Consider the following 12,865-nt stretch of genomic DNA (forward strand, 5'->3'; position numbering starts at 1 on the left):
ATATATATTTTGAAAATTCTTTTTATTCATTTTGCCTTAGTTATAGATACAAACATGACACCAACATAGTTCCTTGACATTAACACTTTTATACAATGCGGCATAACATATGCCAAATCTTACATAAAATGCCTCAAAACAAGCTGCCGTTGGACAATCCCCTCCCCCCCGTAGATACTTATAGGACTCCTACTATACTATAACATCTCCACTCTCCATTAACTCCCATCAAACTGAATAACTTGCATCTTATATCTGGAAAACTCGTGTCAGTTTCCCATCCCATGAGCCGATGGTAAAGTTTGGAACTTTACGGAGGTGAACTCCACCCTCTCTCTCTCTCCCTCCCTGCCCAGTTGTCTCTCCCTAGGGTTATAGGATGTAGAAGCAGTACCGTTACGCCCTCGTGAGGGCAGCATCGCAACAGATGGCTATCCCTAGAGTTATTGTCTACACCCCCAGCGTATCTCTGGACTCAATCCACCCTGACCATACTTTGTCGAACTTTATAGGGCACCCGCTGGAAGCGTATGCCGCTTTATGTAATGGGAGGGCGGCATTGACTCATCTTTTATATTTGACCAAAAAAATTATATTTTGTTTCTGTGCAGTAAAATTCATTTTAGTGTATTTTATCCTCAGAATATTTGGTTTGATAAACATTTGTGCAAATATCATGCAACATTAAAAAAAAAAAATCGCAACTACCATTCTTTTATTCTACATGGCCTCCGCTTCCAGAAAACATAAGGCCCGGTTCACACCTAGGAGTTTGAGCAAATTTTTTTAAAAATGTCCAACGCAAGAAATTCCATGATTTTCAATGGCCCTGGTTCACACCTGAACAGAAAACCGCAAGCAGGAAAACACCCAAAAAGGCACATGAGCTTCTTTGGGCAGATAAAAGTGCTTTTACTCCCCATAGACTTCATTGGAAAGGGCCAAAAATGAGTGGTAGAAGCAGGTTGCACATTTTAGTGAGCGTTTTGGTGCGTTTAAAAGGCATGTTCTTCCATTGCCCGCAATGTTTTATGAGCTTCCAGTCAAAACGCACATCTTCATGTACGTACGTTGAAATGCGCATTATAAATGTGCACAGCGCGCATAAACGTGCAAAAACCGCATGCTAAGAACAGTGGCGCCTGGGTGTGAATCAGGCCTAATTGTTTTGGCGTTTTAAGCCGTTTTCTAGCCAAGAATTCAGATTTTATCTTGTGAGCAAAACTGAAGAAATTGTTCCGACGGCAAGTGGTTAAAGGGATAAAACAGGGGAAGATGCGAATGTATTGGAGATTTCTACATATTAACAACAATAATCCGCACTCAGGAAAGGCGAATTTTTGAAGGTTTATCTTGTACTGAGGATATCATTCTTTTTCAACATCATATCATTATTAATAGCGTCATTCACTCTATATGCACTGTGGAATATTTATCACTTCGTTTTTGGATGTTCCACTTATCACTTTTATTTGCTCATTATTGATTATTCCGACACATGTTATATTAGGGTTTAACAGGTTTATTTCAGCGCTGTGTTGTTCACAAGAGATTTCTGCATATCGCCATTGTCTGGACAGAAACTTTCAAACACATTCGGCCAGAAACCATCAAGAAATGTCACAAAGCACAGATTTTGATTTACATTTTTTATTTTTTTCTCTTTTTGTTTAGTTTTATACATCCTGTAATATTGACATAATGTAAAACTGTAAAAACCCTAAATACACATTTTCCATCATTCAGATAACTGAAGCAGCGAGAAATTTATAGACAACACGAAGGTCTTGACCATTTGATCCATTCACCCCAGCTAAAAGCGTCTTCTCACATGTTAATTACACGGGACAGCTTCTGCACTCTGTTCAGTAATAAATCTCCTCTCTTTATGGTCTCCTGATACTGCCAGTTCTTGCTGTCCGGCCTGGAAAACATAACGCGGCGTTACACTTCATATCCAAAGTAAAAGGTGTACTACAGAGTGCGTGTGTAATATTATATACCGTATTTTTCGCTCCATAAGACGCACTCTCTCCCCACCCCACCCCCAAAAGGCGGGCAAAAATGTCAGTGCGTCTTATGGAGCCAATGTGTGAGAGCTGTACATTTAGTCCTGCTCCTGCTAAATGTATAGTGTGGAGCCGCCGCCGCTCATTTTCATACAAGTGATCTGATTAGATCACTTGTAGGAAAGGCGCAGCAGCGATCCTGTCTGCCCCCCATGCGGTTTTCAGGGTCCCCGCTCCTCTGGGGGACCCGTGACCACGGCATAGGAGCTCACCATAGAGCAGATGAAGAACCTCCATCTTTGTCTGCTGTGTGATCACAGCGCCACCTGTCTCAGCTGTCAGGAACTACACGCGTCTTATGGTCAGGTGCGTGTTATGTACCGCAAAATACACTATATATAACGTCACAACAATCTTAAGTGTACTTGCACAGGGATATGTCCACTTTGCACATCCTCACTGAAAACAAGCTGACCCTATAATTTAAAAAGAAAGGTACCTCTATGGACAATTCAAGTACATAAGCTTCTACTGCCCCGTGCACTGTAGCAGATGCAAGAGGTTCAAGATGGTGAAGAAGAAGAAAAAGAAGAAGAAGAAGAAAAAGAAGAAGAAGAAGAAAAAGAAGAAGAAGAAGAAAAAGAAGAAGAAGAAGAAAAAGAAGAAGAAGAAGAAAAAGAAGAAGAAGAAGAAGAAGAAGAAAAAGAAGAAGAAGAAAAAGAAGAAGAAAAAGAAGAAGAAGAAAAAGAAGAAGAAGAAAAAGAAGAAGAAGAAGAAAAAGAAGAAGAAGAAGAAAAAGAAGAAGAAGAAAAAGAAGAAGAAAAAGAAGAAGAAAAAGAAGAAGAAAAAGAAGAAGAAAAAGAAGAAGAAAAAGAAGAAGAAAAAGAAAAAGAAGAAGAAAAAGAAAAAGAAGAAAAAGAAGAAGAAAAAGAAAAAGAAGAAAAAGAAGAAGACAAACCACAGGCACCTTTTTTGGATCATGAGGTCAGTTCCTGTTCACTCACATGGAGGATTGCAATAAATAAATGGCTGCAAGGATTCCATGTGTGGGGAATCTTAATTATAAATCACAGCCTGCTATGCAATAATTATGACATGTTTTAATGAAGACATTACTAAAAATACATTTTTTTAAAGTAATGATTTAAAAAAATATATATATTTGTAGGAAGTAAACCGCGGGTGGTTCAGATCTTTTTTTTTTAAATCTAAATTTATTAGAATTAGAAAATAAAATGGAAACATCCTTAGTGCAGAGGTCTGAGAAGGAGAAGTTTGTGAGGTGTAAAACTGATTTCCTTTTTCTCAGATAACTACCCAATTTATGCGATGATTTGTATGATTTATATGATTTATATGATTTGCATGTTTAAAAAGGCAATACATTTAGGATTCTGGTACAAAAGCATTGCAAAGTTAGTTACAAATGTAAAATAAAAAAAAAAAATGCTTTCCCCCCGATTTGCACTTTTTTTAATGTAACAGTAAAAAAAAAAAAATGCAAAATGAATAAAAAATAAAACAAGTTTAAAAAGTTAAGATAAAAAAAATCAGCAAGAAAAAGAATAGTTAAGGGGAGAAGGGAAAGAATGTATTATTTAGGACTGATTAGGGTAAACACAGAGTTGATCTGCAGATGAATGAAACAGAGTAACAATGGTGCTTTGTATGCATCTCCCCCCTCTGAAAAGTGCTTAAAACGAGAACTATGAGGCGAGTGATCTACACTCCTCATAGTTAGAGCCGACCTGTGACATTGAAACTGTCACACGTCGGCTCAATAGATCGGGAAGTGAGCGAACACATACCGTCGCTCACTCACTCCCTGCAGAGCCGTGACTGACAGTCCCCACTCCCCCTTCCCGCTCCAATCCTCCAGCGCTGAATGGAGAAACGGATGGGGGGGCAGGGGGTACAATCAGCCAGCTGGGTGGATCTCAACAGTATTGTTGGGATCTGTCCCGGCTGCGGTGCTCTCAATATATAGCGAGCTCTAGCCCGCTGTATGTTGTGCTTCGGGTCACGGGAGGACATTAGTATTTGTCCTCCCGTGACCCTAAAGAGAACTATGGGATAAAAAGGTTACCTCATAGTTCTCTTTTAACACCATGCAAGACGGTTCATTTTTTTTTATTACAGCTGCTGCACAGTAACTCCTGACATCTGAGAATTACTGTCAAGTGTTCAGGGGGAGCAGCAGTGGTATAGAAAGTTAGAGCGTACTACATATGGCCCATGTACTTCAATCAGAGCGTAGAGCATGCCCAGCGTCACCAATTAGTTACACAGAAGTTCCGAGATGCAGATGAGCGATAACATGGCAGCACTAGAAGGTTAGCCTGTGTGTAATGGAGGCAGACAGCGGTACAAATAATAACACCCAAATTCAAACCGTCAGACAGAAAGACCTTCATTGGAGGTTGTGAGCATCAGACGTTGTAAGAATGAAGCTCGTGTACTCGGTTACCTGTTGGTTTCTACAATCCCATTCACTTTGTCTATCTTGCAGTGTAGTCTACCAGCAGCAATAAATCTGGAGAGTTCCCTGCAAAGAAAGGAAAGAAAACAAACCGTCACTGAGAGCTGCAGGAGCACACGTCCTATACATGTTACCCATGTGGGGTTTGGACCTCTACTCATACTCCTACTTGATCTGTACATTAGGCTGGGCGCACACAGGAGGGTTCTGCTAGTGATCTAGATCTATTCTAAAAAGAGGCTTTTGGAATTGCCGAAGATAAAATTGCTAGCGTTCACTACATGTGCCATAGCAGCCGATCGGAGCATTGTACCACCAGCAATACATCACCGACATGCTACACTGTTCCCTGTGCATAACGATGGCTGGTGATTAATGTCGGGTGATCATGGGAGATAACGCAAACATTAGCAGTGTGCTCCCAGTCCTATACAACAGGCCTTAGTACTTCGCTTACATGGATTATGGCAACTGAAGGCATGTGTTGTGGTGAGATCCGGTGGACATGTGGTAAAACAAGTGATGCGTTATATAAATCCGGTATAATAATAATAATGTTCAGCACATGGCAAACAACGCACCCAGAAAGACTGCAAGAGGCAGGATAGCAGCTGAAGCTCCCTCAGTGCTGTTATATAGACTGCAAGAGGCAGGATAGCAGCTGAAGCTCCCTCAGTGCGGTTATATAGACTGCAAGTGGCAGGATAGCAGCTGGTGCTCCCTCAGTGCTGTTATATAGACTGCAAGGACTGCACACAGAACTGGAATGACTGATTGCCAATGTGGAGATGAAACATTTGGCCTCCTCAGTCTGATCATGACTTTAGTAACAGCCTGGTCACAGCAAGTACACTGTGTACACGCCTGTATACACAATCAATCATTTTTTACCAGCTTAAATGTACCCCGAATTCAGTAAAGGCAACAAAGGCCTGCAGAACAGGTCACGGTTAAAATTAAATTGTTAGATTAAGTACATTACAAAAAGGACCTGCAATGATTATACACTATATGGCCCCCGCAAACCGAGTTCAGGTCTTTCCATTGAGGTGTAATGTTATTACAGTATACAGATATTTTGAGGAAGACCCTTTTCTGTTCCGGGATGCCTGTGCTCCTATGTACAAAGCCAGCTCCATAAAGACATTCTCTGGTGTTTGAGGGGAAAGAACTTCGTGTCCCTTTGTGGTGAATCTGAACAATGACGGTAAGCCAAGTCTTCTCCCCCAACACACCAGTAATTGGAGTGTCTGGAGGAGCTTGTGGGGGCAAAGTCTTGCGGGAAGGCTTCCCAGAAGGCCAGAAGCTGTAATAGCCAACTCCATATTAATGCCGATAGTTGTAAAATGGAATGTCCAACAAGCTGGTAGGAGGTGTGATGGTCAGGTGTCTATAAATATATTGTACACGTAATATAATGTTAGATCAGTTTATCTACTCTTTATGGCCAAACGTTTGTAATCAGTGTTACCACATATCCCTGATCAAGATGTACAAGATCCGTGTCCGGCCTGTTGTCTTTAAAGCAGAGAGTGTCGTCCTCCATGGACAACAGACATTCATCTTAAATGGAGTGCTGGGCCTTCCGATTCCGTTAGGAGGGAACATTTCACTAAACTCTGGAGTTACATCCTAAAAATCAATTCAAGCACCTTAACTATTACCGATAATGTATCTTATTTGTGTATCACTCGGTTTGATTTGGAATCAAATAATGGAGAATTCAGGAAGCAGTCACCAAGCATATTCATTGGCAATAAATCACCTTGCTTCCGGGATTTGTTGAGCCCCAGCAAAACACAAGCAACACTATGGTGGGTCACAACACCCACGGATAACCTTGGCAAGACTCATTTCAAGAGAAGCAAGTCGCTATCCTAAGGCCTCATTCACACTGCCGCGCGTATACGCGTGTACTGTACCATATGCAACATATGCAAATAAATGGCTCCATACACATAGCCGCGTATGGAGCCGTATATTTGCGTAGCGTATATATGCGCAAAAACAGAATGGAACCGAGACGAGTCCAGGCAGCGTATCTCTGCATATTTTATGCGCATACGCATGTTTGCGTGCATATGCGTACAGTTCATTAAAAGTTCCATTAGGAATGATGCATTCTGGGAATGCAAATAGTGCACACATAGACACTCGTATATACGCAATATACAATTTTGCTTGCGCTGTGTGTGAATGAGGCCTAAACCTGCCGTGCAAGACAGAAAATACCGGGAACTCACTGGTCTATGAATTCTACTCCAACCCCGAAGGCTTCTGCCATGTAACTGAGGGTGAGCGACCGGTAAGACTCCAGCAGTTGACCGTAGGCCTGGATCCTCATCTCTCGCACATAGTACCGGTAATGAGGGGCAAAGAGCCAGTCCTTCTTCATTTCCTGCTCCACAGCAGCTGCATCATGAGAAAAACACAACTTTATTACTATACAGAGCCGAGCATTACATTTCTATACAAGACAATGGCTTTAAATAAGGAAGAGATTTCCAGTCTCTATACAGACATTATGCAGGATTTGAGATCTCTCGTTTTTGATGAGCTTTAATGGTCATAGTTGTAAGACACACAGGCATCAGTTCATTAGTAAAAGTCTCAGGCTTCTTAGCAGCTCATCTCCAGGAACATTGTAACTCATCTCCCCCTCCCCCACCAACTCTGATTGCTAACATAGAAATAAATAAAACAAAAATGCCCTTTTTACTTACCTAGTGACAGTCTCGTGATGCTCCGCCGGGGTCATTCTTCGGGTGTCCGTGTTACTGCCTGCCTGATGTGGGCATTGCCTGTTGGCCGTCTCCCACACCCAGAAAAGGCAAAGGTGAGGGACCTGGCTGGCAGACTTAAGCTGGCCGTACACCTATAGATGATCTGCAGATTTTCTATGGTCAGATGGAAAAAGTGCAACAGATTCCTCCATCTACACTAAACTGTGTGGATGGCGGAATCTCCACCTGGGCCAAGCTTCAGTATCTTGCTAGTCGGCCCCCACTGGCTGTCAAAATACCTGAACAATGCCAATCAGATTGTTCAGGTGTTCCGAGAGCCAGCGGGGCCGACTAGCAAGATACTGAAGCTTGGCCCAGTGGGAGATTCCTCCAGCTATAGGTAGGGCTGGATTTACTCTCTGCTGCCCCAAGGCCAGGTTCCTCAATGTGCCTCCCTAGTCAACAACCCCCCCCATGGAGAGTGGCACACCTGCAGGGAGCAAGTGATCACTAGTACAAAACAAGAGGCGGCTTCCCAGCTGTACATTTAGCCCTGCCTGCCAAAGGGGCTAAATGTAGATAGCAACTACCCGCCCGGAACTGAATGTCCTGGGCTTCGGGAGATAGGAGTTCCACACCCCTGCTGCCCCGAGGCCAGGCCTTGCAGGAAATCCGCCAGCTTTATGGCCAGCTTTATAATGAAAATCTGGCACCAATGTTTCACCGATAACCACACAGCTAGAGCCTACTTGAAAAGCTTTGTCAATATCAACTATCCAATTGGGCGCATGTTGAACCTCTACAGGGGGACCACTGTTTCCACACAGAGAGCAAGTGTCCTTCTCTGCAGTATGATGACAGGACAATGCACCTGAAATAATCATAACTACACACTTTAACATGTTACATTACATCAGCGAATTCCCTGGCAGCCTCAAAGCAAGCCCACTCCAAGTATTCTTACTGGTGCCTTGACATGATGTACAGGGTCCATATACACACATATCTGCAATGGACCTCTCTGCTCCTACAGGACGGTCTATTAGGACAGAGTGCCATGGAATCTTGTCTTACCCAGTGACTGGAAGAAGACGGAATAGCGGCACTCGTACAGTGAGAAGAGATACTGGCGGACTGTGGGCAAACTGTGCAACACTTCTAGGATTTCTGCTCCTTTGATGACCTGAAAGAAGAGCACATATCCAGGTCACATGTAATCAGCACTGAGCGTGTGGTAAAGGCACAGCAACTCCATATTTGCATTTTCACAGGAAGAATTCTTGTCATGTCATGGAGTGAAGCACAAAGAAAAGGAATTAAAGCTGAACTCCACTCTTACCTTCAGGCACAGCCGTATAGGCTCCTCTCCTCAACTGAAACAGCTTACACAGATTTTACTTGACACTGAGCTTCTCACGATGTGCATTAGAAGTTGCAGCAAGTCAGAAAGCGTCCACCTCATTTGCTGACTGGAGGATAACCAGCATTATCTAGCTCTTTCCTCCCCAGCATCAGCCCTCATTCACATGAGAAACGGCCGGCCCGTACAGATCCGTCCGTGCACGCCTGTATCGGGCCGCTCCTGGGAAGAACAGATGCTGCGTGTGATTACACGCAGCAGCCTGTCCTTCTCTATGGGAGTACGTGGCCGTATGCCACTCTACGCTCACCCAAACTGCACATCCGTAAGGGTGTCCCTGCTCAATCCATCCTGTCAGCGTACGAGTACAGACACCCGCACGGACGCGCAGGTCAGGTGAGCGTAGAGCGGCGTACTCCCATAGAGAAGGACAGGCTGCTGCGTATAAAAATCACACTCAGCACGGATCTGTATGGGCGGGATCTCGTGTGAATGAGGACTTATTATCCCTGGTCTGCCCTTTCCACCCTCATGTTACCCCTGGGTGCATGCAAATACAGTCTGCTTAAAAACGCTGACTCCCCCATACCAACATCTGCCCATCAAGTCATTTTAATATTTGCATAACTCATCCCAAGAGCCAGCACACTGCCTGTGTGAATGAAAAAAAAACACCGTGTCTAAAATAAGGTGTGTGATGAAAAGGGAAAGCATTTAAAAATGTAAATAGTGTTGATTGGGGAGTAACCAGGGAAGGCAAACTATTAGCAGATTAAAGTCCAGGACTTGACTGTTATAGATGAATACCCATAAAGGGATCGCAAAGATGACAGCCACAAGCATGACTGGATTTGTAGTGTCACCACAGCTGGAGGGACAAAGTTAGACCAAAGCCAGAGTCCCTACTAGCCACTGAAGTCCTGGTGTTTGACTCCTGCTGCTAGTAAGTTACTCAGCAGTCCAAGCCCTGTGCTCAGCATGTGCCTAGGATCCCCAAATGTAAAACACACGGATTAAGGAGAGAGAACACTGCTAAAATGAAGGACCAAAGCAGTACAGTTAGATGCCTTCTGGGAGCCGAGTCAAATTTGGGTAGAGCGAACCTGTCATGTATAATCTACTGCCAATGGAATCCAGACCGTACAGGTTACAGGAGTGTATACTGAACTATTAACTCTTTTCTTACTGGGGGGAATTGATCAATATTGGAGCAGACAATCTGGACCAGTTGCCCATGGCAACCAATCAGCTTCTCTCTTCAGTTAACTCAGTTGAGATTTAAAAAAAACTAAAAAAAAAGAGTAGCCGATTGGTTGCAGGGCAAACTTGCTCCAGATTTTGTCTGCCCCAGTTTTCATAAATTCCCCCACTGGATCTCCAATCACAATAAAACATCAAGGTGTGTGTGTGAGTGAGTGAAACTGGTGGTCTAAAAACTGCATAGTATGGACATTTTTAACTCATACTTTCTGTGACGGAATGCACCGTCACTGTGCTAGTTGGAGGGGGCTGCAGGCCGGCCTCTTACCCACCGATTATGGCCCAGCAAGAGAACAGGAGATTTTGGGGCTAAATGTACATTTTATATGCAGACAGTGACTGTTGCCCTCTGTGAAATATATGTTTTAAAATGGTGGAGGACAAGGACTTGGCCACATGGGTTGTCTATTCAAAATGGAGACTTAATTAAGTGAAGTCAGTTGCATAGCTTTCCCCCCCCCTGTTATCTGATGCTCACCCTATTGTACTGTGACTGTGTATGTAAATGTCTGATTCCCTGTGTAAGCTGTTATCTGTGTTTGTCATGAGGGGGAGGGGAGGGGGAGGGGGTTGTATCCCTCCCAGTGTCTCTAAAGTGAATGTCCTTTGTTTAATAAAGCAGTTGCTCTTTCTATGTTGAACCTTCAACATGAGTTTTGCCTCGTGATTGGGGGTTAGGGGCTGGTTACTGCCAATCTGCTGGCTGAGAGAGGGGTTTGGCGGGCAGGAGACGCTCTTTGGCGGAGGTACCCAGTCGGGGTACCAGGCGGTCCGTCACACTTTCCATATACAAGAGCCAGCAAAGAACCTGCAGTGGGCGTGTCTGGGAATAGCTCTTCTGCATTACAGGCAGGTGTTCTCAGATTGCAATGAAGGTTTGGAGGGCTGGTTCACTACAGCGTCACTGATTGAAAAACTGAAGTATAGAGCAGGTTAGCTGAGCCTCCCGTATACATCTCAATGTTTCATTTCTGAAGCTGACCTTTCATCCCTCTATAATTAAATCAGGCCGTTTATTTCAGCATCACTGTAGACCTTACCTTTTCTCGGAGATCTGGCCTGTCTAGTGCAATCATACTGACATAGACTGTGTATGTTACAAAGGTCTTGTAATCCATCAGCTCATAGGATGTAAACGTGGACACGGTATCCAGGAAGAGCTCAGCTGCTTGTTTGAAGTCACGTATGGCCACACAGTACAGTCCTTGATAAACCTTCAGACGATTCCTGCGATCCCAGTCACCGCCTTCTTCTATGAGGCTTCACAGACCAAAGAAAAATACATCTCTTTAATACATTCACAATACACCACTTACAAGAGGGAAGATACCTCGGTGCTACATGTAGTGAAAACTGGAGCGGTGGTACAGTATTCTGGCAAACTCTAGGGCAGTGGTTCTCATCCTGTGTAACCTCAGGACCCACATTTGTCCTTGGTCATTAAGTTGCGACCCAATTGAACACGTGTTAGGGTGCAGGCATACGAACTGTGAGTGGGAGGTGTGTTTGGGGTACCATTCAAATGAATGGCAACGCCACACACCTCCCACACCAGAATGCATGGTAGGTGCGATTGCGTGATACAGTTTAACGCACTGTACTAGTGTGAACGGGCCCTCATAAAACACACAGTCTCACACACACACTCCAAAATTCTTTTTACATTTTTTTGTAAGGTCCACCCAGTCTCCGTACCTAAAGTTTAAGTCTCCTAGAACTGGAGTGGATCCTTAGCCTGAGGTCCAGTGTGGGCTGCTGTGCCGTGACGGAGCCAGAATGTGACGTCACTTCGGTCCCGGCACCTCTACAGGACACGTGAGGGAGCTGTAAGCAATGGACGTATGGATGGAGCTGTAAGCAATGCACGTATGGATGGAGCTCCGTCACGGCCATATCCCCAGCCCTCTCCACCGCAAGCTGACACTCGGTGCCAGGCAGTATATTTTGAAGGGCTGGCGTGAGAACGGACAGTACTGCACTAGGAGTAGGCTGAGAAGCCTCTCATGTAGAAAAGTGGAAGGAACGCGGCGACCCAGATTGAGAACCAAGGCTCTAGCAGGGGTGTCAAACTCAATTTAATGGTGGGCCGCATCAACATTATGGTTGCCCTCAAAGGGCCTGTAAGACTATATAAATGTATCTAATCTTTATCATAATTGCCTCTGCATTCGATTATCACGGGTTTTAGTAATAACTTAATACCTAGATCTGAAATTAGAAGTCTAGGAAATGGCCTGGTGGGCCGGATTCAGCCCCTGGGCCTTGAGTTTAACACATGTGCTCTAGGCTAGGGTATGTCTAGAAGTGTACCCGTCATCCAGAACTGGGCCTACCTGCGCGCTTTCTCTGTGTTCCGTGTAATCAGGTCATTATCCATGTAAAACAAGCCAATTCTCAGCAGGTAGAACACAATATCCAAGCGATGTCCAAGAGCAACTGTTTTATCATAGGTCTTTCTGAACGCTGTCAGGGCCCCCTCCTGCAACAGAAAGAAGAATCAGTGTGACCCTAAAATGTGATGACTTCATCAAAGATTAAAAGGAGTATAAGAATAAGGTACTTGTATGTTCTGCTTTTCTCTGCCATCACATGAGCGCTGACACTCCAGGACACTACCAAGGTTGGTGAGCGCAGGACAAAGATTTCAGATAGTAATGGACGTCAAAAACTCAAGTGACGTACATGCTATGCCTCATTAAGAACAAGCAGTGAGGGGTATCCATCAAATCTGGAGCAGCTGTGCATGGCAACCAATAGGCTTCTCTCTTCAGTTTGTTCAGTTAAGATTTGAATATGAGAGAAGGGCACCGATTGGTTGCCATGCACAGCTGCTCCAGATTTTGTCTGCTCCAGTTTTGATAAATTGCCTTCATTGAATTTACAGCTCTCAGCCCCTGAACGCAAAGGGGTGGAGGAGAGAAGTGACTGGAATGAGCAATGTCAGAGTCATACAGGAAATAAGTATGCATAATGAAGCAGTACAGCAGCTTCTAGGTGCTGACAATTCGGGGGGGGGGGGGGGGGGGGGGAGGGG

General features: G+C 44.2%; 1 protein-coding gene across 2 annotated transcripts in view; it reads right to left on the bottom strand.

Annotated features, from left to right (window-relative positions):
- Window positions 1-1,638: 1,638 nt before the first annotated feature.
- The window catches only part of PSMD6 (proteasome 26S subunit, non-ATPase 6), a 15,199-nt gene continuing 3,972 nt past the window's right edge, over window positions 1,639-12,865 (bottom strand). For both annotated transcript variants that reach the window (XM_018554534.1, XM_018554525.1), the window contains exons 3-8: window positions 12,165-12,310; window positions 10,872-11,091; window positions 8,286-8,394; window positions 6,732-6,900; window positions 4,477-4,554; window positions 1,639-1,924 (exon numbers count right to left, since the gene is read on the bottom strand). In XM_018554534.1, coding sequence (XP_018410036.1) covers window positions 1,828-1,924; window positions 4,477-4,554; window positions 6,732-6,900; window positions 8,286-8,394; window positions 10,872-11,091; window positions 12,165-12,310 — 819 coding nt within the window. In that variant the 3' untranslated portion in view covers window positions 1,639-1,827. The remainder of the gene's footprint in view (window positions 1,925-4,476; window positions 4,555-6,731; window positions 6,901-8,285; window positions 8,395-10,871; window positions 11,092-12,164; window positions 12,311-12,865) is intronic.

The sequence above is a fragment of the Nanorana parkeri genome, unplaced genomic scaffold (assembly GCF_000935625.1).
Source record: "Nanorana parkeri isolate BGI_ZX_2015 unplaced genomic scaffold, ASM93562v1 scaffold9, whole genome shotgun sequence".
Classification (NCBI taxonomy): Eukaryota; Metazoa; Chordata; class Amphibia; order Anura; family Dicroglossidae; genus Nanorana; species Nanorana parkeri.